Source organism: Procambarus clarkii, chromosome 76 (assembly GCF_040958095.1).
Source record: "Procambarus clarkii isolate CNS0578487 chromosome 76, FALCON_Pclarkii_2.0, whole genome shotgun sequence".
Taxonomy (NCBI): Eukaryota; Metazoa; Arthropoda; class Malacostraca; order Decapoda; family Cambaridae; genus Procambarus; species Procambarus clarkii.
In genome coordinates, this window is record NC_091225.1 from 22,409,386 (window position 1) to 22,437,348 (window position 27,963).

A 27,963-nucleotide genomic window follows, 5' to 3' on the forward strand; every position below is an offset into this window, starting at 1 on the left:
ATAACCTCCCCCACTCTACCTTTAATCGTAGGAGTGCCACAGAAAAGCATCTTGGAACCTCTTATTTCTTATATACGTTAATGATTTGACAAATGTTTCTAACATTCTTAAACCTATACCATTTGCTGACGACACTACCTTCATCTACCTAATTTTATCATCAGTTTTCTACCCAGTGCTTCAAACTCGACTCTATCTTGTGCTACCCACTCCCCCAATATTAGTGCGCAAGACATTCCACTTCACCATTGTAATCACTGCCATCAACTTACATCGTACTTATTATTTTAAACTCAAATTTTACTACAATGTACCTATTAATAATAGACCAGGACCAGCCTGAAACACTATGCATGTCAGTGGCTTTACAAGAATGTAAAACCACCAATGTTATGTACTCTCACAAACCCAATGTACCTTGTATAAATAAAACACAATAAATAAATAAATAAATAAATAAAATAAAAGACTAGGGGTTAAAATAAACACAGTATTTAGGATAATCTAATGCATAATATTAATAGATAAAAAGCTACTTACTACAATTAATACCAAACAAACGCATTGAACATACCTCTCCACCATGTCGGGCTAATACAATGTAAGAAAGGTCTGGAGGCAAGGCACCATTGTTGGCATGGCGAGCAGCTTCATCATTAGCATAAGGACTAGGAAACACATCAGACAGTTTGCCTGGTCTCTCAAACATGTTACCCTCTTCATTAGGTCCATCTGGAATCTGGAAAAAAGTCCAATATAAATGAAAGCAATGTAATTTTCTCATTTCTCTGCTGCTTCCCTAAAATGTCACAGACCATGAAAATCTTCATTTTTGTTTTGTTTTAAAATAACTATATATGCTTTGGTCATAGTGAATCAAGGATCTATATGCTAAGCATTCACCAACACATGTAAAAACAATATTAATTCTTAAAAACAAAAATGATACCCCTTCCTCACTGAACATAAGCTTATGCAAAATTTTAAAATTTATAGCATATAGAGGAAGAGAAGGTGGAAGAATGTAAGAATTCTTGCACCTTTCCACACAGACATAACACCTCATGAGACAAGGATGCATGGTAGGATGTACAAAATAAGCCCATTGAAAAGCAGAGGTGCAATAGGTACACAGAGAATACCATCAACATGAAGGGCTTGAGACTTTAACACACATTCTATACACAAGCAGCATAACTAGCCGACTTCTCAAGGTGCTCACAAAAGAGAAATTAATAAACACTTCCAAAGGATTCCTAATTAACCAGGCCATAGACACGTTGATTCTCATAACCAATGCAATATAACCAAAAGCAAAGTAACCATCATCATAACTTCTGAGAGATGAACAACTAACTGGTTTGTTTCTTTTAGTCTGGTTTTGATGCAGGGATATTGGCACTGCTGAAAGGGTGGGGGGGCAACCCTCCCATTCCCTATGGGTGGGAAGGAAAAACCCCACAAGCTAGATAAAAACCCTCAAAACCCCCTCCCCATTTCTCCGAAGTGGCAAGAGGAAACAAGGACAAGGAAAGGAAGGGTAATAATTGTGTTAGGCATATTAAGAAAATATTTCTGGAAATGCAATGTCAAAGTTATTAGCACCAAATATAAAATAATATAAAATCAAGTTAGGAAAACAAAACATTGAATTAAACGAAATAAAGGCCCCTTTCAGGTGGGTCCCCTCTGTATCTCATTTAAGCTAAACTCCAGCTAGATCTCCAGACCTAGGTACCGCACCCGGCTATTATATTAGAGAACAGGATCAGAATCCGGCCCCTCAGAGGTAAATTGAGTGGGGAGAAACAAGAGCAACCACATAACCAAAAGGGAAAACCCACATCCTCAAATCCTCCCCCTTCTCTGCCATCAAAGACTGGAATGTTGACCAGACCACACACTAGAAGTTGAAGGGACGACGACGTTTCGGTCCGTCCTGGACCATTCTCAAGTCGATTGTGATGAGGACAGGTAGGGACAGGCAATAAATAGGCAAGAGAGAGCTGAGGAGGAAAGTAAGGTGTAGGGGATAGTAGTAATAATGAGAACTGCAGAAGGCCTATTGGCCCATACGAGGCAGCTCCTATTATAACTACCGAAGGAGATAGTAATGGAATAAGAAGAGGATAGCAAGGGAGCGTAGGAGAAGACAAAGCACAGAAAAAGGGAGAAGAGAAAGAAAAGGAAAGAGAAAAAGAAAAAGAAAGATAAATGGAAGGGGTAAGCTTATGTTAAGTCACGTTTGTTAGAAAGATTAGAGCATTTGAGTATATACTGTGAAAGGGAAGAGTCCACATCAACAAAGCCAGGACTCAAGTTCATGTTGGGTACATTGTGTATAAGAGCCGATTCTACAAGACGGCGTCTGTGTAGAGTAGAGGCAGGAAAGATTATTTTGGAGGAAGACCAATCAATGGGATGATTTGGTCTTCCTCCAAAATAATCTTTCCTGCCTCTACTCTACACAGACGCCGTCTTGTAGAATCGGCTCTTATACACAATGTACCCAACATGAACTTGAGTCCTGGCTTTGTTGATGTGGACTCTTCCCTTTCACAGTATATACTCAAATGCTCTAATCTTTCTAACAAACGTGACTTAACATAAGCTTACCCCTTCCATTTATCTTTCTTTTCCTTTTTCTCTTTCCTTTTCTTTCTCTCTTCTCCCTTTTTCTGTGCTTTGTCTTCTCCTACGCTCCCTTGCTATCCTCTTCTTATTCCATTACTATCTCCTTCGGTAGTTATAATAGGAGCTGCCTCGTATGGGCCAATATGCCTTCTGCAGTTCTCATTATTACTACTATCCCCTACACCTTACTTTCCTCCTCAGCTCTCTCTTGCCTATTTATTGCCTGTCCCTACTTGTTCTCATCACAATCGACTTGAGAATGGTCCAGGACGGACCGAAACGTCGTCGTCCCTTCAACTTCTAGTGTGTGGTCTGGTCAACATACTTCAGCCACGTTATTGTGACTCATCGCCTGCAAGACTGGAATAAATTAGCAAGCTAAAATACAGCACTAAGGAGAACTGCAGACACCTGCAGCACAGACTTACCATTACGGACTGGGCTTCTTCCTTGGCTTCTTCTTCGGTGTGAGAAACTCCAATCAGGTTACGGTACGCAACGTACTTCATAGAATGGCATGCAGCGCACACATTCTTATACACCTGCAGGCATATGAATGACGAGTTAGAAATATATTTCTTTTTGCTTTATATTTGTAAATCAAAGCCAATCCATACCAATATTCCCACTTCTTTTTGTCAGGCAAGTCCCTGATTACAAAGGTCATGATACAATCTTTAAAATACAAGTTGTGATGAAATATGAACACCCCCACCAAGACTACTATTTTTTTTTTTTTTTTTTTTTGAGATATATACAAGAGTTGTTACATTCTTGTACAGCCACTAGTACGCGTAGCGTTTCGGGCAGGTCCCTGGAATACGATCCCCGCCGCGAAGAATCGTTGTTACAACCAAGTACACATTTTACTGTTGCGTTAAACAGAGGCTACAGTTAAGGAATTGCGCCCAGTAAATCCTCCCCGGCCAGGATACGAACCCATGACATAGCGCTCGCGGAACGCCAGGCGAGTGTCTTACCACTACACCACGGAGACTTAAACTACCACGGAGACTACTATTCACACTACTGTATTTGGTCAAGTTTGCAAGGTCTGAGTTCCCTTAATTTTTGTTTTCAAATCTCTCTTCAGATTAGAAAAGAACCAGTAATAATTTATTACATTAGGAACATGAATAATTGACTTAGCTATGTTAGGATTGGATAGGTCTAATCAAATTTCTATGTTAGTTTGGAGGGGATTTTTTTTGTATCTGCATTTTTTATACAACACACAAGAAAAATTTAAAAAATATATGATGTCAGGAAAATTTGACTTCTTAGGTACAACACACATACATTATATGTAATTACTTAGGTGTAGTTACAGGATGAGAGCCATGTTCGTGGTGTCCCGTCTTACCAACACTAATATAACGCTTTGAAATTACTGACGGTTGGTTCTTGGCCTCCACCACCTTTTCACATAACTTGTTCCTGTTCCAACCATCTACCACTCTGTTGGTCAAAGTGAATTTTCTTATATTTCGTCGGCATCTCTGTTTAGTTTGTTTAAATCTATGTCCTCTTTTTTCTTGAGTTCCAGGTATCAGGAATTCTTCATTATCAATTTTATCGATTCTCGTTACTATTTTGTACGTAGTGATCATAAAGCTTCTTTTCCTTCTTGCAATGTTTTGGCTTCTAATTTCATCTTTTAGTTTTGGCATATTTAATGCCTCTAATCTCTCCTTGTAGCTCTTGTCCTTCAGTTCTGGGGGTCATTTAGTTGCATGTCTTTGCACTTTTTCCGGTTTGTTGGTGTGCTTCTTAACACTTTGGCGTACCCCGCGCGCCACCCCTCAACTGTGCGATATGGGATTCAGGGTGTCACGGGAGCGCGCGTAAATTCTGAAAAGTGTATACTCTCTTCAACTTTGTCACCTTAATTCTCGTCCTACGAGATTAAATTTGGTATCAGTGTGTTCGCAATAGAATTCTCTACAGCACTAAATGCATATAAACTCCAAAAGCCCGGCTAATTACCCGCAGCAACCAGAGAAAGTGCGAACGAGTTACCCAGGAGCGCGCAAACACGATAAAATGTTTTCACTATTTTCACTCTGGTCACCTCAATTTTTGCCCTAGGTCTTTCATTTTGGTCTCAATGGATTCGCAATAGAATTCTATAGAGGAACATTAGCATATAAAATAAAAAACCTGGTCACGCTCCAACCGCCGACGAGTTGAAGACGAGCCACGCGTTAGCCGCAAGTGTGTGCTCAGATGCCTTCCAGCTACACTCCCAATTCCCGCCCTTTTCAAGCCTTTCTTTCGCAATTTTCTTCCTGGAAGGGCCTTGTCCATGATCACTATCCATCGTGGAGTAAGCTTAGATGGTTTCTAAAGCCGCAGTAAGAAATATAGCCACGGAAAATAGCCGAAATGTTCACACGTTTGAGATGCGAGGGGAGGCGACATTGGTCACAACAGTGGAGCGAAAACAATGGGCCCACGGCATGTGCCAAGCCGCCTGAGGGCCACAAGGCTCAACAAAGAAAATGGGAAGACATCGGCGCGCATTTTAAAACCAGTCCCAAAAAAATCGGATAAAAACCTGATTTTTGGCGATTATTTAAAGTGGATGACGCAATGCTGCGCCATCCCCGGAATTACCGACAGTAAACGGATGACGCAATGCTGCGTCATGCCCGGGCGAAAGTGTTAAGATATGGGCACCATACAACCGCTGCATATTCCAACTTTGGTATAACAAAAGTCATGAATAATTTCTTTAGTATTTCACCATCTATGAATTTAAAAGCAATTCTGAAATTAGAAAGTGTAACATAGGCTCCTCGCACGATGTTCTTTATGTGGTCCTTAGGCGATAGTTTTCTATCTAGAACCACCCACCAGGGGGCCTCGTAGCCTGGTGGATAGCGCGCAGGACTCGTAATTCTGTGGCGCGGGTTCGATTCCCGCACGAGGCAGAAACAAATGGGCAAAGTTTCTTTCACCCTGAATGCCCCTGTTACCTAGCAGTAAATAGGTACCTGGGAGTTAGTCAGCTGTCACGGGCTGCTTCCTGGGGGTGGAGGCCTGGTCGAGGACCGGGCCGCGGGGACACTAACAAAGCCCCGAAATCATCTCAAGATAACCTCTCAATTCTTTAAAGATTTCTCACAATTTATAGGTTGTTTGGGGTCTATGTTCTTCTATTCCGCATTCCATAACACTGCATTTATTCACATTAAATTCCATTTGCAAAGTGGTGCTCCATATAATTATTTTGTCCAGGTCATCATGAAGAGCATGACAATCATCTAAGTTTCTTATCTTCCATATTATCTTACCATCATCATCAAACATGTTCACATAATTCTGTATTCCATCTGGTAGATCGTTTATGTAGACAATGAACATTACCAGTGAACGAACTGTACCCTGTGGTACTCCACCCGTGACATTTGTCCAGACCAATACATTGCCTCTGATCATTGCCCTTGTTTTTTCTGTCGGTTATAAAATTTTTCATCCATGTTAGAAGCCTACCTGTCATTCCTCCAAAATGCTCCAGTTTCCAGAACAACCTCTTACGTGGAACTCTGTCGAAAGCCTTTTTTTAGTTCCAGATAGATGTTGTCAACCCAATCATCTCTTTTTTGTAAAATCTCTGTGGATCGATCATAAAAACTGATCAAATTCGTTACACAAGATCTTCGATAGAAAACCATACTGTATGCCTGTTATGTACTTTTTCTCCAGATGTTTCTACCTATTTAGTTACAATAACTTTTTCCAATATTTTGACTATTACACTTTTCAGTGATACAGATCTATAATTGAGGGGGGCTTCCCTGCTGCCATTTTTGTAAATTAGAACTTTGCTAGCCTTTTTTCCACACTTCTGCTACAACTCCTGTACACAGGGATATCTGAAAAATCAGTTGAAGTGGAATGCTGAGCTCAGGTGCACATTCTCTCAGAAACCATGGTTAAACTCCGTCTGGGCCAACTGCTTTATTCTTTCTTAGCTCCTTTATGATTTTTCCCACTTCGTCTCTAGACACCTCTATGTGCTCTATGTTGTTCTCTGGAATATTTATTGTATCTGGTTCTCTGACGATTTTAATTTGTATGAACACACTTTGAAACTTTTTGTCTAATGTTTCTCACACTCATTTCATTTTCTGTGAATCTGTTTCCCATTTTCAATCTCTGAATACTATCCTTTACCTGCAATTTGCTGTTGATGAACTTATAGAATTGATCTGGTTCTGTTTTACAGTTGTCTGCTATCCCTTTCTCAAAATTTCTTTCTGCCTCTCTCCTCACTGCTGTGTAATTATTTCTTGCTTCGTTGTATCACTGATGTTTGGGGATTGACCTTTTTCTATATATTGATTCCATTTTTGTGTCTTTTGAACTCTGGTCTTCTCGCAATTTCTGTTGAACCAATTCTGTTTCCTAGTTCTGCATCTCTCCTTTGGTATAAATTTGTTTGTGCCTTTATCATATATTTCACAAAACTTGACATACATTTAATTTACTTCCTTGCCTAACAGCAAGTCTTTCCAGTCAAATTCCCCAAAGAAATTTTTAAGTTCCCCATAATGTCCTCTCCTGAAATCAGGTTTGATGCCAATTCCTTTCTGACTTCCAGCCTAATGTTCATTTTGTCCTAATTGCTGCAGTGTTTGGCTTTCTTTACTGTTTCTTCTACTTTTCCCCTTCTCCTTGGCCACTTGTGGATAGGCGAGTTGCATATCCTTCTTGCACTGTTCTATTCCCTGTGTAACTTTCTCCATCTGTACTGACAAAAGTTTTTTTTTTTTTTTGCTGTTGGATTTCCTTACTTAACCCAGTGTCATTCATATGTGTGCGCAAATATTTATTATTTGTCTGCATGATCGAGCTATTAGCTCTTGGACCCCACCTTTCTAATCAATCTTTATTTCCTTCATAGTATCTACTACAAATAGTTCTCTGACACACACATCCCCAAGAAGCAGCCTATAACAGCTGTAACTCCCAGGTAACTATTTACTTCTAGGTGAACAGGGGCCCTCAAGACTAAAGAAACCCTGTCCATTTGTTTCCGCCTCCACCAGGGATCAAACCCGGGCCCTTAGGACTACCGAGCACTGTCCACTCAGCCACAAGGCCCCCAAATTTTAATGTGTGTAAATCATAAAGAAATTAATGCATGATGAACACTGTGACAATGTCAGACCATGAAGGAAGGATTAAGACAGTAATGTCCTTAAGTACAGTACTTTCATATTTAATAATACATCTTCAGAAGGATGGATTTACAATTCAGTGGTGAGGATAAATAGGCAGGAATAAGGTGAGGTGAGAAACAACGTCTTTAATGAGGTGGGATATTAATAAGGTATTATTGAGATAAATGTGTATCTATGATCCCTCCCCTCAAATTGCCCTTTAACTGAACAATCAAAAATGGATCCAAATTATACAAACCAACACATGTTCAAATTACATGATTTTGTAATCTGTATTAAAGCAGATTCAATAATATTTCTATTGAAAGTGATTTCAAATTGCATTATTGAAGAAGCTCTCCCAATCAATTTGGTGAGAACTTTCTGACAAATGGACAAACAAAGCATTAGGGTGAAGGTAGGGTGGGAAGAGGGTGTGGGGAGCAAAAGGGTGGGGTGGGGGGAGGGGGAGGGTTCTGGGAGTTCTACTACTACTATCCAACCCCAACTTGGGGCCAGGCTCAATTTGTGATAACATGGCTCAGTACTGTACTTCTTTAAGTACAGTACAGTGTCTAATTTTCCCTTTAACACTATTTTTTGTACCAGCAATGTTTCTTATGTTTGCTGGGAGAACATTGAAAAACTGTAGACCTCTGATGTTCATACAGTGTCTCTTATTTTACCTATGGCATCACCACCCTTCACTAGGTCTATTCTACATTTTGTATTCTTACACATCAGTATGTTGTTATTTTACTGTGCAAATTTGGGACCTTGTCTTCCATTTCCATAAATGAAGAATAGTAAGAGCTCCAGCACCGAATCTTGAGGTATCCCACTTATTACTCTATGCCAGCCCGATTGTGTATAATGTGCAATACCTCTCTCTCTCTCTCTCTCTCGTCTCCTTTCTCGAGAGTATATTTTGAGAGCTTTAAGATGGCGCTATGGCCTGCTTGAGCCAGTAACTGGATTCTTTCTGCTTATGGGCCTTAGAGCCACTTCTATGATCCCACCCCAAGTCAATGGCAAGTTCTCAAGAATTGGCAGTAGCAAGTAATTGTGCAAGGAATAATGGGGGTAAACAAGACAATTACATCTTCACCAATATATTATCAATCGAAGTATAACTACATTTATGTACACAGTGTCGCTTTCACACGGGACACTCAATACATCGGCAGTGTTCTTCGAAACCCGGCGAGTCCACTATCTTCAAGTACACGTCGTCCACGTTCAATGGTAATCACAGACGAGTTTACCTTACTCAACATGGGCCAAATCCCACACAGTATTGTCACGATGTCCAAATACCCCACATCTGCTCTCCAGAAACCCTGGCAGAATACACACTAGCAGCACATCTCAGCAGAGGGCCAATACTCTCATCTTTTAACTCCTCCTCTTGGCCAAATCCTGGGTATGTCGGTCCACACAACACTGCCTAAGCACAACAGCCAACACACTGCTTACTACTAAAGGCGGCCACTTGTCCTAGCAAAAAACAAGTCGAGAGTTTTGGACTGCCCATGGTGAACCTGATTTCCATAGCACAATAGACTTCACGTCGCCTGTGGAAATACGTCATTAGCCAGACAAACTATTCAGGGAGAGCATAGGATGGCAGCCATTCACCGGGGAATTTCGAAATGTAATCGGATGCACAATCTAGATGGCGTTAATAACATTACTTCACTCACCACAGGTCATCATCATCGACCTCACCTCCTAACCGAGATATGAAACGGGAGCCATTCACAGATGCCACACCTCTGCCCACAGATAGCGTTGTCCTTCGTCTCGAATGCCTTGGAGTTGGCGTGCAGGTCCAAAGATGGTGTTGATATGGCCACTCCTCACTCCAGCAATTGTGTTGATAGTGTAACAGATGGTCCCAATAGTTTAGGAGTTTTATTGGCTCAATGAATGCTGTATATGTTCTCTGTACTGTATTCCTTTTTTCACAAACCTCTCCTACTTTAAAAAAGGAAGCGAGTATCGATAAAGTACTCAAGGTGGGAAGCACAAGTGATTTAAAAAGCAGGAGCATTTTAGTAGCCTCCCTGGATTTGAAGGTTCTCATAATCCACCCTATCATTTTCTTGGCTAAGGACTATATTTGGCTTATGTCCTTAAACATTAAATCATCTGACATTATTACCAGAACACATACACTTTTTTTTCTATGAGTAATCTGATTGTCTTGCAACTTTTATTTCCTTAACGTTCTTAATTTTTTTTCATACCCAAGTGTCTGGAATTGATCAGTGCTGTTGAAGATAATTATTTTTAGTTGTCCAACTAGAGACTTCAATGATATCAGCTTGTAGTTTTCCAAAGTGTTCTACAGACATATTTCCATGCTAATTTTTTATCCCCGAAGGATGACACAAAATGGCGACATTTTTGTCCGTATCTGATACATACGAGTGGGGAAAAAGAAGTGGTGCAAGGACTGTGCCCTGGGGTATAGAGCTTTTCACTGTGCTTGAATGCCAGAAAGTCTTTGAAAATGCACCAGTAGTATGTTTATGTATGCAAGGATCAGTTTACTACAATTCTGTTAATGCATCATAGGGAAATCTTAAGAAAATAATCTTATGAACTCAAGACACACTTACCAGTTTCTGTAAGTGCTTCTCTCATATACTGTAGATCTTGCAGCTATTTGTCTACCCACCTCTAGAACTGTTGAAGTATTCCTCTAACACACTACAGTTAGGTTTGAGTGGGTAAGCATACAAGGTGTTGCTTATTTATGGATAGGTGGGAGGAGATCTAGCTTTTATGTCCTGCCTCATAGCAATTTTATTGGTTATACCTGGTATGCTAATGACATCTCTTGACATTAAAGCACCTGTCATACTTTTGTGGTTGGAAGTGGTGTTGACATACTTCCTTCAATGCCTTCTTAATATTGATCAATACAGGGGTACTGTATCAGAATTTCCTTACATCTCTGATAATTGCGAATCCAGCTTCCACTGATGCCCCTTTATCCTGCTCTCTGAGTTGAAACATGTAGCCCTTGTCTACGCGGTATATTCCACTCAGGGAAAGGAGGCACAGGTGTGCGGTGGGAGGGAGGGGGAAGGAGGCACGGATGTGCGGTGGGAGGGAAGAGGAAGGAGGCACGGGTGTGCGGTGGGGAGGGAGGGGGAAGGAGGCACGGGTGTGCGGTGGGAGGGAGGAGGAAGGAGGCACGGGTGTGCGGAGGGAGGGGAAGGAGGCATGGGTGCGTGGTGGGAAGGCAAGATGGCATGGGAGTGCAGTGGGAGTTAGAGGGGCAGGCAGCAGGGGTGCATGGTTGAGGGACAGGCAGCAGGTAGGACAGACAGCACGGGTGTATGGTGGGTGGCAAGGATGTATGGTTTGTTAGAGGGAGGAGAGGGGGACAACAGCAGGGGTTGCTCTGATTTATGTCAGGCTGCAAATTGCTGCATCATCAGACCAGCAACCATGAACCCAGTCAGAGACTGGGCCCCAGGGGATGTTGATTCTCGAAATCAAATGGTAGTCAACAGGTAGACCCAAACTAGAATATGCAGTTGTATGATGCCCATATCTTAAGCAGCACATCAACAAAGGAAAAAAAAGGTGCTAAAATATGGAACTAAATGGCTTCTGGAATTGAAATATAAGAGCTACAAGGAGAGGTTAGAAGTACATGCCAGAGATACAAGATAAAAGAAACAGGCGAGATATGATCATACATACAAAATAATGGGATAATAATGGGGAAGACAAAATTGATAAATAAGAATTCTTGAGACCTGGAACCTCAATAACAAGAGGTCTAAAGTTAGACTACCTAAACAAAGCTGCAGAAAAGATGTTAGAAAAATTCACTTTCGCAGAGTGGTAGACGGTTAAACCATCAGTAGTTTTAAAGCAATGTATTACAAAGAGTGCCGAGAAGATGGGACACCCCAAGCATAACTCTCATCCTATAACTACACTTAGGTAATTACAGTGGGAGGAAAGGAAGGGCAGCATGGGTGTAGTGAGAGGGAGGGATGACATGGGTACATGGGAGGAGGGAATGATGGAGTAAGATGGATGGGGGTTGGCGAGGGAAGTAGGAGGAGAGGTTCTTGGTGGCGGTTTCCCCCTCCCTGATAAAAAGACTTGTTCATGACAGGTTCAACTTTTCTCTGAACCTAAACTTATTAACAGTTATCAGTGGGTTCAACTGTTCAATAACGAATGTATCCACTTTATTTTTTATGTTTCAATACAATAATCCCTTCTCTATGGGGACACATTGCTCACTTTCAATAGCTTGTACATCTACTCAAACTTTTAATTAATGAAATTAAGGTCATTTATTAGGAGAAAGCACAATGCCAGTTGACTATATACAATAGCAACAAAACATTATGACCACAATGAACAATTAGCATAGTCTGGAAACTGACAAAACAATCCTAGTTGTCCACTTTTGCTTTATTCCCCCACCCCCATGATAGTAAAACAGTAACATGCGCTATACTGGGTTGGGACACCAAACCACACTAACACACACTATACTGGGTTGGGACACCAAACCACACACACACACACTATACTGGGTTGGGACACCAAACCACACTAACACACACTATACTGGGTTGGGACACCAAACCACACAAACACACACTATACTGGGTTGGGACACCAAACCACACTAACACACACTATACTGGGTTGGGACACCAAACCACACTAACACACACTATACTGGGTTGGGACACCAAACCACACTAACACACACTATACTGGGTTGGGACACCAAACCACACTAACACACACTATACTGGGTTGGGACACCAAACCACACTAACACACACTATACTGGGTTGGGACACCAAACCACACTAACACACACTATACTGGGTTGGGACACCAAACCACAAACACTATACTGGGTTGGGACACCAAACCACACTAACACATACTATACTGGGTTGGGACACCAAACCACACTAACACACACTATACTGGGTTGGGACACCAAACCACACTAACACACACTATACTGGGTTGGGACACCAAACCACACAAACACACACTATACTGGGTTGGGACACCAAACCACACTAACACACACTATACTGGGTTGGGACACCAAACCACACTAACACACACTATACTGGGTTGGGACACCAAACCACACTAACACACACTATACTGGGTTGGGACACCAAACCACACTAACACACACTATACTGGGTTGGGACACCAAACCACACAAACACACACTATACTGGGTTGGGACACCAAACCACACTAACACACACTATACTGGGTTGGGACACCAAACCACACTAACACACACACTACTGGGTTGGGACACCAAACCACACTAACACACACTATACTGGGTTGGGACACCAAACCACACTAACACACACTATACTGGGTTGGGACACCAAACCACACTAACACACACTATACTGGGTTGGGACACCAAACCACACAAACACACACTATACTGGGTTGGGACACCAAACCACACTAACACACACTATACTGGGTTGGGACACCAAACCACACTAACACACACTATACTGGGTTGGGACACCAAACCACACTAACACACACTATACTGGGTTGGGACACCAAACCACACTAACACACACTATACTGGGTTGGGACACCAAACCACACAAACACACACTATACTGGGTTGGGACACCAAACCACACTATACTGGGTTGGGACACCAAACCACAGTAACATGCGCTATACTGGGTTGGGACACCAAACCACAGTAACATGCGCTATACTGGGTTGGGACACCAAACTACAGTAACATGTGCTATACTGGGTTGGGACACCAAACCACAGTAACATGTGCTATACTGGGTTGGGACACCAAACCACACTAACACACACTATACTGGTTGGGACACCAAACCACAGTAACATGTGCTATACTGGGTTGGGACACCAAACCAAACACACACTATACTGGGTTGGGACACCAAACCACAATAACATGCGCTATACTGGGTTGGGACACCAAACCACAGTAACATGCGCTATACTGGGTTGGGACACCAAACCACAGTAACATGCGCTATACTGGGTTGGGACACCAAACCACAGTAACATGCGCTATACTGGGTTGGGACACCAAACCACAGTAACATGTGCTATACTGGGTTGGGACACCAAACCACACTAACACACACTATACTGGTTGGGACACCAAACCACAGTAACATGTGCTATACTGGGTTGGGACACCAAACCACACTAACACACACTATACTGGGTTGGGACACCAAACCACAGTAACATGCGCTATACTGGGTTGGGACACCAAACCACAGTAACATGCGCTATACTGGGTTGGGACACCAAACCACAGTAACATGCGCTATACTGGGTTGGGACACCAAACCACACTAACACACACTATACTGGGTTGGGACACCAAACCACAGTAACATGCGCTATACTGGGTTGGGACACCAAACCACAGTAACATGCGCTATACTGGGTTGGGACACCAAACCACAGTAACATGCGCTATACTGGGTTGGGACACCAAACCACAGTAACATGCGCTATACTGGGTTGGGACACCAAACCACAGTAACATACGCTATACTGGGTTGGAACACCAAACCACAGTAACATACACTATACTGGGTTGGGACACCAAACCAGATTCATTACAAAACGAGAGCCCTGCAACTCACCTCAGTATCCACGACGGATGGATGCATGGTCAAAAGTAGAAAAAAAGCCGTCATGAGGCCAGGGGAACTTCGACGTGTGTAGCTCGAGCTCGGAGGCTTTCACCGACTCATTAAGTGCATAAGCCAAGCCTGCAGCTCCTCCTCCAAGAACACCTATCGCAGCTAATACCTGGAAAAGGATTTTTTTTTTATTAATAAAAGTATTTGGACATTGGTTAGAAAATGTGATGGTCTTCAAAATATAATAGAAATACAGGCATACCTCAGTTTAAGAGTTTAATTGGTTCCTGGAGACGCCTCGTATTCCGAAAACTCGCATTCCGAAGCTAATTTCCCCACAAGAAATAAAGGGAAATGAATTAATCCGTTCCTGACTACCCCAAAAACTCAACATCAAACTAAATTTTTATACCTAATTCATCTAAATAAACCTACAAAACTATGTTCAAGTTATTACTTACCTTGCTGTTGAATGCTGTAGGCGTATGGAAGATGGTGAGGAGGTGGGAGGAAGAGAGGAGTTACTGTTTGGAAGGGGAGTCCCCTTCCATTATCACATAAGGCAGTGAGGACTTCACTGGTATGCACACACTGCCACATTTTGCCTGCATACCACTAGGACTTGCTTGTTTTACTAAGAATTTGTCTAATGACACTTGTTTTTCCCTACATTTTAACACCTGTCTGCAGTAACACATCACATTATCATTTAAAAGGTCAATGCAACGGCCTGCTACAGCTTTATCTGGGTGAGTTTTTTCAACAAAACTTTGCAGTTCTTCCCATACTTCACACATTTTCTTAATCAAGAAGGGACATCCTCTACTGCCTCTACTCACAGCTATTTTCTTAGGTTGAACCTTACCAATGGCTTTCTCGAGACCCATGGCAAGATATATACAGTAATGACAACTTTTATGCTCAAATGGCCAAAAAACTGATAAAAAACTGTAAATCCTTGTGAAGAATTCAGGTGGGATAGTCACTGAACACGAGACACTGGTAAACTGAGGCGCGATCGCCATGCCACCACGCGCCAGTTGGCCTGTACACATATCAACAAACTCGCGTTCCTGAGGTAACCCTCGCCTTCCGAGGGTTACCATATTTCCTCGGAACATATTTTCCGAGGAAATCCTGCTCGTCTTCCGAAAAACTCGCATACAGGGACACTCACATTCCGAGGTACCACTGTAATTATGTATTCTAGGAGTGGTGCTCTTTTTTGCCCAAACTGTTTTCTCTCCTTCAGCTGCATGCTCAGATTATTAAATTGTTCATACAAAATTTGTTTGCATATCTATATGGCTAGAACATTAAAGTTGATATAAAAATGTAGCGTGGTTACAAAAAGCATTAATGCAGAGCAGTACAGCGGTTAACCACTTAACTGTGCCAACCAAGAAAACACTGCTGATTTTTCCGTACCCATTCTAAATGTGAGCGAGGTTGGTTATGTACGAAATGGACTCTTAGGACCTCCAGTGAGAGGCAGCCATCTTGGAAAAAATTCCACGAATGCCCTAGGGCTGCTGGCTGGGTTAGTACAGAATGAGCAACCATGGGTGGCGCACGCGCCTCTGGCTCCCAAACACCTGTCTGACGCGGTGTTGAATGATAACGCTCTGTCAGTGAAATTCAAACCTTATTGTTTGAAGAACATAAAGGTCATAATATTGGTGAAGCTAGGCGCAATAAGGACCTAACACAAAGGTTGGATGCAAGTGATACAGCACCTATGAGGACTGATACAGCGAGTGTATCCAGTTGTAGCTCTGAGCGTCACCCTTGCAATCCTATGCCATCTCCAATTTATTTAGATGATATAGATGAATTGTTTTTTGCATTCAGTGATGATGCATCTGATACAAATAGCATAGATGAACAGTGTTAGCGGCTTCCATGGTGGTGTTTTCCATAGATATTTTCAAGAATACCTGAATCTGAATCTCTTCCTGACTGACGGACACTCTGAGGCAAGCTGAATCTCTTCCTATGTGGGACCACACAAAAGCGATCTTTTAAAGACTACCTTACAAATTGATCTTTTCCTATAATCTTTTCAATACTACCTTATGCTTTACAAGCTTGGCTACCTACAAGTACTAAAGCCAAGGGTGTACATGAGTCCGTTATTTGCAAGCACAGAGAATGAAGAAACAGGAAGCGAAAATTTATCTGTACCTGGTGCAACGAGAGCGAAGTAGCGTTGTGCACCATGGACTACTTTGTTGATTATAGCTCACTTCCGAAGTACCTAAGTGTGTAATACAGTGTTACTGTGTAAATAGTGTGAAACTGTACATATTGTAATTTTAGTGAACTTTTAACAAGTAATATTGCAACAATAAACATTTATTGTGGACAGGTCTATTCTCCTACCCATTTAGTTTTAATTATTTTTTTCCAATATTTTTACTATTACACTTGTCAATGATACAGGTCTGAATTGAGGGGGTCTTCCCTGCTGCCACTTTTGTAGATTAGAACTATGTTAGCCTTTTTCCCACACATCAGCTACAACTGTACTCAATTTCAGGAACATGTTCCCCCCCTCCTAATTCTTCACTACCCATTTCTCTAGTGATTTTGTTGGTTTGCCTTTTTTGTACCATTTTACTGGGTCTGCATACCCCCTATCACTTTGTAGAAAAATGAATCGATTTCTTCTTCATTCCTGCTCTCATTTAGACGTTTTGCCCCGACGAGGTTCAGTTTTATCTTCTCTCTGTCTTTTGAAAGATCTCATCTTAACACTTTGGCGTACCCCGCACGCCACCCATCAACTGTGCGATATGGGACCCAGGGTGTCACGGGAGTGCGCGTAAATTCTGAAAAGTGTATACTATCTTCAACTTTGTCACCTTAATTCTCGTCCTACGAGATTAAATTTGGTATCATTGTGTTCGCAATAGAATTCTCTACAGCACTAAATGCATATAAACTCCAAAAGCCCGGCTAATTACCCGCAGCAAACAGAGAAAGTGCGAACGAGTTACCCAGGAGCGCGCAAACACGATAAAATGTTTTCACTATTTTCACTCTGGTCACCTCAATTTTTGTCCTAGGTCTTTCATTTTGGTCTCAATGGGTTTGCAATAGAATTCTCTAGAGGAACATTAGCATATAAAATAAAAAATCTGGTCACGCTCCAACCGCCGACGAGTTGAAGACGGGCCACACGTTAGCCGCGAGTGAGCGCTCAGACGCCTTCCAGCTACACTCCCAATTCCCGCCCTTTTCAAGCCTTTCTTTCGCAATTTTCTTCCTGGAAGGGCCTTGTTCATGATCACTATCCATCGTGGAGTAAGCGTAGATAGTTTCTAAAGCCGCAGTAAGAAATATAGCCACGGAAAATAGCCGAAATGTTCACACGTTTGAGATGCGAGGGGACGCGACATTGGTCACAACAGTGGAGCGAAAACAATGGGCCCACGGCGTGTGCCAAGCCGCCTGAGGGCCACGAGGCTCAACAAAGAAAATGGAAAGACATCGGCGCGCATTTTAAAACCAGTCTTCAAAAAAATCGGATAAAAACCTGATTTTTGGCGATTATTTAAAGTGGATGACGCAATGCTGCATCATCCCCGGAATTACTGACAGTAAACGGATGACGCAATGCTGCGTCATGCCCGGGCGAAAGTGTTAACGACCATACTTTCCCCTTCCTCATCACCTTGTAATTTTCTAGCATTCCTTAGTACAGTACTTCTTCCATCTGTTTGGCACCGTTTTGGGTGATCCACAAAGGTCGATCTTTCCCTTTAACGCATTTTCCAATCCTCCTGTAGTCGCAGACATTATCTACGGTAGCAAGACCTTCCACGAGGCCAACAATTTTATCTACTACTTTCTCTTCTTCTACAGCTCTTTCTGACCTAAATGTTATCTCCTTTCCTTTGCAACCAAAAATTATCAGGGACTTACTTCGATCAACTGTGTTTTGCACCAACTTCGGGTTAGATCAAGTTCCTTTCTCACTTCCAGCCTAATGTTTGTTTTATCCTGGTTGCTGCAGTGTTTGGCTTCCTTTACTGCTTCTTCTATTTTTTCCTTCTCTTTGGCCACTTGTGCATAGGTGAGTTGCATATCTTTTTTACACTGTTCTATTCCCTGTGTAACTTCATCTCTACTGAAAAGCTGTTTTTCCATGTTGAATTTTCTTACCTAACCTATTGTAGTCATTTATGTTTAAATTTGACTTAATTTTTTCCAAAGCTATTTTTAAAGTTTATTTTCCTCTTCCATGGCTTAGCAATTTGTTTCCAATTGATTCTAGTCCTTGCATAATCCTTTCAATAACCCCTCAAGGTCTAAAACCTTGCTACTCGAGTGCTCATTACTTTCTTTCAATTTGCTGATTATTTCTGCATGATAGTTCACTACAATATCTAATTTTGCCAATTTGTTGTGTAGACTGCTTATATTAAGGCTTTCTTCATTAACCCTTAAACAGAAAAATACATACATATATGATGGGAGTAACTCACAAAATGGTGTTAAAATAGTTAAAATAGTCCCACACATACATAGAGCTCACATCTGCTTCTTCAGACCACCAGTAACCATCCTCCATCTTTAAAAAAAAACCCGAGTCCCTTACTTTCCTTCTAGGGCCTTTGTAAGAAAATGATGACCATTGCTTGGCAACATCACCATCCAGTGTCTGAATGTTTAGGGCAGCCATAGAGGATACACAAACTTTTAGCAACAACAAATGAGTGACTACCATGTATATATTTGAGGCAAAATGTGTGTTATATGCAATTTTAAGATTTAGGCTTAAAATATATATATACATACATGTATTATTATGAATAAGTATGTGGGTTTCTTTATATCTATACTTGTATACCCATACATACATATATTTTCAAAGTTTTACATAATAGACTAACTTTGACACACACATACAACCTGTTAGCATGAAAAAAAAACTAAATAAATAAATTGAGAAACAATGAAAATAAATCAACAAAGTTATTCCTATGCAGCACCTCAACTAAAAATATGCAACTTCTCAAGGCCACTACAGCTAAATCACAAGAGTTGGAGACTTTTTATTTGGATTTTTGTGCTTCCTGAAGGTTAACAATGTCATAAGAAAAAATAATTGTCAAGACAATTTTTTTCTTGAGCGCCCTGGGGATGTTGGCTATTTAACAGTTAGTGGTTTAACCCCTTAACTGCGTTGCCTCCAAATGTGACACCCCCGCAGTGCGCAGGAAATAAATTCTCTGGAAAAAATTCTTTTTTCTTTTTAAAGTGTCAAAAACCCTTCCCTCAGTATGGGTATGTAAAAAAAAAGTCGAAATTGTACTTACTTTGGCTGCTATGGGGTCCGGAAGTTGGGGCGTGACGTCATCATTCCCCGTGCGCCCGTGCCGTGAGCTCTCGGGGGCGGTGGGGCGCTCGGGGCGGGGCGCGCGAGTTGCCGCGAATATATTTTCGTTCATATTTTGCGCACCTTTCCAAATACATTTTCATTGTTTTTATGTGCCAATCCAATGTATAATGAACACGTACACTATAATATCGCAGTACAACATCCGTACTGTCCGTAGACACTGTGTTACGTGCATGAAACTTGTGTACACATATGCAGCACATATTTACTATGTATCATGCTAATTTGTGTATATATACAATCTATTTACACACTATACACTGTCACACACTATATACATTCACTATCAACACATTCAGAACACCGTGTAGCAGCTGCTTCGTATGGGCCAATAGCAGCTGCCTCGTATGGGCCAATAGCAGCTGTCTCGTATGGGCCAACAGCAGCGGCCTCGTATGAGCCAACAGCAGCTGCCTCGTATGAGCCAACAGCAGCTGCCTCGTATGGGCCAATAGCAGCTGCCTCGTATGGGCCAATAGCAGCTGCCTCGTATGGGCCAATAGCAGCTGCCTCGTATGGGCCAATAGCAGCTGCCTCGTATGGGCCAATAGCAGCTGCCTCGTATGGGCCAATAGCAGCTGCCTCGTATGGGCCAATAGGAGCATTTGGCCATGAACACATTCAGAACACCTCGAGTGAGAGCAGCCACACCCAGCCTGTCTCCCTCACTCCAACATCTTACTCGCCAACATTGCTCCTCCCACCATATTGTTATAGTTCTTATTACACATGTTCTATATACCTATCTACATGTTTTATTTACCAGAACTATGCAAGTAAGCCAATATTGTGTCCAAACAGTACAGTGGCCACCATACACTGCATGAAAAATCACACAGCAGACGACGCTACGATTACGTCACCTCCCTCACCAAAATAGCTCCTCTCAACATTCTTCTGTTGCTGTTCTTACACTATATACACACACTATATATACCCATGTACATATGTGTTGCCCATAGCGAACCACTAAGCTAGTATGGTGAGCAAAACAAGAGTGGCAGCCACGCACACAATGAGGCTACCTCAATTCTCGCCCTCCCTCCCTCATCAAAATTCCTCCTTCCACAATACTACGCACAACGCTAATTATAACCACATTCCTGCTATTATCACATTCCTGGTCACTAATTCCTGTAAATGAATAATTGACCACACGTTTATTTTGAAAAGGAACCTAAGAAATCATTTGAAGATTCCTAGATGAACGAAATAATGCTGTGGTGCTGTGGCTAGCGCTGTGAACATCGTGAACAGCATTGAATCACTGATATTTGAACATTGTACCCAGTCATTATCACACTCAGGCTCTAATATAACACTATCATAGCTAAATAATACAAGTTATATATATATTTTGACATTATTAGGCGATGCTGTGGTCACATGCTGAACAGCAGTGCTGTGCGCTCATGTTGCGAGCGCCAGCCTTGGTTGCTCACACACTACTGAGGCTCCCACACCCGGGAATGTGGACCACGATTTTTTTTAAAGATGGCGTCTGTTTACAAGAGCCCTGAGGAAGCTGATGTGAACCCCATGTAGCCGCGGGAGTTTTGAATGGAACGTGAAAAATACAAATACCCGGAGGCGCGTTGCGCAAACCAGACGTGAGCCTGCAGGCGCGTTGCGCAGTTTAAGGGTTAAGGGTTAAAACCCCCAAAAATCTAGTTCTGTTTTGTTTTCCTTCCTGCCGGCGGACATCTGTAATGTTGTTGTCTGCTCTGTGAACACTAGAGCAATGTTTTCTCAAACAATTTTTCACTTCACTTTGCACATTTGTGTTATCTCACCTACTTTTCCAAAGCACTACACATTTATGTTCTTTGGGACACCACTTATTATCATTAACCTGTACTACAATCCTTAGGAATTGTGAAATGTCCTGGAGCTCCTGTGATGCAGGTGTTATCACTAGGGGTGTCACCTTTTGAATGTACACTTGCTCTCGTGTTACTGGATTATGACAGCTTTGTGAAGCATCTGCCATATGCACACTAGTGATGTTGCATGCAACTGCAGTTAGGAAAAGGTAATATTACTTCCTCTCCACACTGAGAAATGTTGACATGCTGAAGCAATGGCTCCTGTGGTGTTACCACCTGTTACTAGGAGGAAAGGGTGGGAGGTATGGTCATTTATTCCTTTATTTTGTGATTTTTGCAATTGCCCGCTTTGCTTTACTGTGCTTCCTTTCGGCAGGTCTTCAGTGAGGGCGATCAAAGATCGTTTGCGCCCTGTGCCTCTTTATATATATATTTATCTAACTTTTATATATGGAGCTGACTGTGTGTAGCGACGTCTCTTAGTGCCTGTACTAACTACAGTATATCAGCTTAGTTGTACAGTTGTGTTGAACAAAACATGTAAATACTTATATATAACGTCTGTATAAGTGAATAAAATAAAAAACAGGATGGTGGGAAGAGAAAGTGGGTGAGTGAGGCATTGTTGAAGGAGTGGCAACGAGTGGCTGGCTGTGTGTGGCGGTCACTCCTCGTTGCTTTTCGACTCGATACCAACTTAGTGGTTTGTTATGGTGAAAAAATCATGCAAATACTTGTATATAAACTGTTTATAGAGTGTAATAACAGCAAAACTATTTGTTTAATGTTTAATGAACATAATTGAATCACTAATATGCACACCAGACTTTCGAGTATAGCGATGATTCACCCCTTTTATTATATAAATATATCACAATACACACTATTGAATAATATTACTGCAAAAACTAAGAAAAAATCAGTCAAAAACATTGAAATAATTAGGTAATATCATCTTTGTGGCAACTCCCCCGTCAGCTCGGATGACGCTGACCAGCTCTGACGACCGCTGTCAACGCCCACATTTTGCCAGACTTCCTCGGCCTATTGCGCCCAAAATATGTCGCCTACAATTTATTTTTTATTTTTCCCGTGCTCAGGGAACACAAATTAACATTTTTAGAAGACGAAATAATTTTTAGAATTTTTTTTTTCTTGCGCACAGGGGTGTAAATCTCCTCAGGACCCCTTAGCAGCTTAAGGGTTAAATAGATGAAAATTTGGCAATACCGTATTTAAATTTTGGCATATCTAATTTTTTCTTTATCTTGAGATGATTTCGGGGCCTTTTAGTGTCCCCGTGGCCCGGTCCTTGACCAGGCTTCCACCCCCAGGAAGCAGCCCATGACAGCTGACTAACCAACCCGTCCTCTTAAAAAATAACGCCACTTTTGGCTCGTATGCGCGCTATGGCCAAACTTGGACGTAATTTGAAATGAAATCGACTCACAAAAGTGACGTACTGTTCCGTTTTCTGTTTGAGTCGTCGGTTTACTCGGCCAGCTTAGTAAAGGAAACTTTCCATTAACATTTTTCATACCGTTTTAAAACTGTATGAGAATTTCCTGCCCACCTAACTTATCAGAGGACCCTTAACTTACTGTTGTTGAAAAAAAATTCCCAATTTTCATTTTTTTTTTAAATTTTCAAATTACATGTATGTCCATATTCGGTCATACGGGCAAACGGCCAAAAGCGACGTTCTTTTTAAGAGGACAGGTTGGACTAGCACCCAGGTACCTATTTTACTGCTAGGTAACAGGCGCATAGGGTGAAAGAAACTCTTCCCATTGTTTCTCTCTGGCGCATGGGATCGAACCCAGGACCACAGGATCACAAGTCCAGCGTGCTGTCTGCTCGGCTGACCGGCATATAGAGGAAGCTGCTCTGTAGTTGCAGAGTTTCTCCACCCACCAAACAAAGCTGAATGTAGTAGATGATATACCGACGCCTCATTGGAATAATAATGATACACTGATCCACCGCCTGTGTTGACATGAAGTCACAATACCCTATACTAAACATACTAGTTTTAATTCTACTCCAAAACCACATAATTATACAAAATTCAATTATAAGTTAGGTAACTTTTTTTGTAGCAAAGGCATTACTTATGAAAACACTTTACAATATACCCAAAACAAGTATATTTTTACAAATTTGAAAATCTATAACTATAAAATTCTTTATGCACATGAACTGATACTTACAGATTTCCTTGTAGCCGTCATCGCTCTCAGTGTTGAGAATTTGGCCGATGGCTGTAAAAACAAAAGAATGTCTTAACAAATAAAGTAACTAAAACTAACCATTTATGTTCATAACAAAACAAGGATTGGTGTTGGTTTCTATTTTTATACTGTGTGCACATTCCCCATGTAATTCTCAATATAGTCTTCCAGCTATAACTTTTACCTTCATATAATACCGTACCGAATACCAGACTTGTCATACCGGAATGTGTCAAAGTAGGAGTTAGGAAAAGTAACAAAGTTCTTCCCCGTAACTTTTCTGAAAGTATCACCGGAAAATATACTTTATAAGCTTATTAAAAGTATTCCATAACACTGCACCAATTAAAGCATTGTGGGATATTTTAAAGCTGTCTGGGGAATAAAACACCTTATTAAAATTATATATAAATAGCAGTGTGGAAAAGAATGGTAAAAATGGCAAAGGTTTTTAATGTTGGGGTTGTATAATGTCTCCCAGATAAACAATAAATAATCTATTAAAAACTTGTACCTGTACAGTACACTGTATAGATGGATTAGTTAATTATGTAAGGGCAAACCACACCTGCAGAAAGGAGCTAAATTGGACTGTGATGGAGACAACATCTGATCATTTTTCTTACATGGGATTATATAATGGGAACAAGTTCCTAATTTTTCACTGTAAATTAATTGTGTGAAAACTCTGAACATGGTTTCACATAGATGCAATGTTGTAAATGAAAAAAGGTTATATATATAAAAAAATATATATACAGGCATACCTCAGTTTAAGAGTTTAATTGGTTCCTGGAGACACCTCGTATTCCGAAAACTCGCATTCCGAAGCTAATTTCCCCATAAGAAATAAAGGGAAATGAATTAATCCGTTCCCGACTACCCCAAAACCCCACATCAAACTAAATTTTTATACCTAATTCATCTAAATAAACCTACAAAACTATGTTCAAGTTATTACTTACCTTGCTGTTGAATGCTGTAGGCGTATGGAAGATGGTGAGGAGGTGGGAGGAAGAGAGGAGTTACTGTTTGGAAGGGGAGTCCCCTTCCATTATCACATAAGGCAGTGAGGACTTCACTGGTATGCACACACTGGCACATTTTGCCTGCATACCACTAGGACTTGCTTGTTTTACTAAGAATTTGTCTAAAGACACTTGTTTTTCCCTACATTTTAACACTTGTCTGTAGTAAGACATCACATTATCATTTAAAAGGTCAATGCAACGGCCTGCTACAGCTTTATCTGGGTGAGTTTTTTCAACAAAACTTTGTAGTTCTTCCCATACTTCACACATTTTCTTAATCAAGAAGGGACATCCTCTACCGCCTCTACTCACAGCTATTTTCTTAGGTTGAACCTTACCAATGGCTTTCTTGAGACCCATGGCAAGATATATAATGACAACTTTTATGCTCAAATGGCCAAAAAACCGATAAAAAACTGTAAATCCTTGTGAAGAATTCAGGTGGGATAGTCACTGGACACGAGACACTGGTAAACTGAGGCGCGATCGCCATGCCACCACGCGCCAGTCGGCCTGTACACATATCAACAAACTCGCGTCCCGAGGTAACCCTCGCCTTCCGAGACATTTTTGGAGTAAATCCTGCTCGTCTTCCGAAAAACTCGCATTCCGAGGTACCACTGTATATATATTGGCATACTTAATTCTCTTGTGATGCCTATAGATTGGATTTTCTCATCACATGAGGATAAAAGAAAGCAGATGAAAACAGAGTTAAAACTGCATTTTTAAATGTCTTTCAAGAGAAAAAAGTGCCCTCTCCAGCTGTGCAGTTAACAAATACAGTACCTGGAACAGTACGTATATCTTGTGGGTTTCACCCTTTGCTCTGCCTCACTCAGTAAGAAGCGGAGCCTGCTACATCACCCCCTGTCGAGCCCGACTCATCAAGTGAGCCTGCTATTTCCCCTGCTGTGCCTCACCATGCGAGCCAGCCTCTTCACCTCTTGAGACAGACAGGAGTGACTGGTAAGGTGCTCCAGTGGATAAGGGAGTACCTAAGCAATAGGAAGCAAAGATTTACAGTGAGGAGTGAGACCTCAGATAGGCGTGAAGTCACCAGTGGAGTCCCACAGGGCTCTGTACTCGGACCTATCCTGTTTCTGATATACGTAAACAATCTCCCGGAGGGTACAGACTCATTCCTCTTAATGTTTGCTGACAATGCCAAAATTATGAGAAGGATTAAGAGAGGACTGCTTGAGGCTTCAAGAAGACCTAGACAAACTGAAGGAATGGTCAAACAAATGGTTGTTAGAGTTTAACCCAAGCAAATGTAATGTAAATAGGTGAAGGGAGCAGGAGGCCAATTACAAGGTATCATTTGGGAGATAAAATTCTTCAAGAGTCAGAGAAAGACCTGGGGGTTGATATCATGCCAGACCTGTCCCCTGAAGCCCATATCAAGAGGATAACATCAGCATCACATGCCAGGTTGGCTAACATAAGAACGTCATTTAGAGACTTGTGTAAGGAATCATTCAGAACTTTTTATACCACCTATGTCAGACCAATCCTGGAGTATGCAGCCCCAGCATGGAGTCCATATCTATTCAAGCACAAAACTAAACTGGAAAAGGTTCAAAGGTTTGCTACCGAGACTAGTACCCGGGCTGAGAGGTATGACCTATGAGGAGAGACTACGGGAATTAAACATCACGTCGCTGGAAGACAAGAGTTAGGGGACGTGATCACCACGTACAAGATTCTCAGAGGAATTGACAGGATAAAGACAGGCTATTTAACACAAGGGGCGCACACACTAGGGGACACGGGTGGAAATTGAGTGCCCAGATGAGCCACAGATATTAGAAAGAATTGTTTTAGTATCAGAGTGGTTAAACAAATGGAATGCATTAGGCAGTGATGTGGTGGAGGCTGACTCCATACACAGTTTCAAGTGTAGATATGATAGGGCCCAATAGGCTCAGGAACCTGTACACCAGTTAAGTGACAGTTGAGAGGTGGGACCAAAGAGCCAGAGCTCAACCTGCGCAAGCACAAATAGGCGAGTACCTGCTGTGCCTGCCTCACCAAGCGAGCCTGCTGCTTTATCTGCTGCTTCATCTGCTGTGCCAGCTTCACCAAGCGAGCCTGCCGCTGTGCCTGCCTCACCAAGCCCGCTGCTTTATCTGCTGTGCCTGCCTCACCAAGCAAGCCCGCTGCTTTATCTGCTGTGTCTGCCGCTGTGCCTGCCTCACCAAGCGAACCCGCTGCTTCACCTGCCATGCCTGCCTCACCAAGCGAACCCGCTGCTTCACCTGCCATGCCTGCCTCACCAAGCGAGCCTGCTGCTTTGTCTGCTGTGCCTGCCTCACCAAGCGAGCCTGCTGCTTTGTCTGCTGTGCCTGCCTCACCAAGCGAGCCTGCGGCTGTGCCTGCTTCATCAAGCGAGCTCGCTGCTTTATCTGCTGTGTCTGCCGCTGTGCCTGCTGCTTCACCTGCCATGCCTGCCTCACCAAGAGAGCCTGCTGCTTTATCTGCTGTGCCTGCCTCACCAAGCGAGCCTGCCGCTGTGCCTGCCTCACCAAGCGAGCCTGCCTCACCAAGCGAGCCTGCCTCACCAAGCGAACCTGCCGGTTCACCTGCTTTACCTGCCTCACCACAATCACTTCAACAAAGCTCCAACTGTCAAGATCATATACACTGCTGGACTACCCTGGGTTTGACAGGGCAAGATTAGGCCGATGTTGTTAGGCATTATAATTCAAATAAACATCTAAATATAACCCTTGAGTTGGACTCGCTCAAAGTATGGGAGTCTAGTACCAATCACCTAATGCAACTGTTCACCTAGCACTAAATAGGTACACACGAGTTAAGTCGGCTTGCTGTGGGGTTGCATCCTGGGGTCAGTAGTTTGACCTTGGGGTGGGGGAGTAGGGGGGAAGGGGAACTATCAGGAGAAAAGTGCCAAGCCATTACAACTTTATAGCAGTGGGAAGGGGGGTCAGGATAGAGATTTGGGATGGGA

The 27,963-nt window shown here is 42.0% G+C and overlaps 1 protein-coding gene across 1 annotated transcript in view; it reads right to left on the reverse strand.

The window, feature by feature from the left end:
• Cyt-c1 (Cytochrome c1) overlaps positions 1-27,963 on the reverse strand; it is a 41,419-nt gene that overhangs the window by 12,841 nt on the left and 615 nt on the right. The window contains exons 2-5 of the mRNA XM_069313742.1: positions 23,938-23,988; positions 14,499-14,663; positions 3,063-3,179; positions 575-739 (exon numbers count right to left, since the gene is read on the reverse strand). Coding sequence (XP_069169843.1) covers positions 575-739; positions 3,063-3,179; positions 14,499-14,663; positions 23,938-23,988 — 498 coding nt within the window. The remainder of the gene's footprint in view (positions 1-574; positions 740-3,062; positions 3,180-14,498; positions 14,664-23,937; positions 23,989-27,963) is intronic.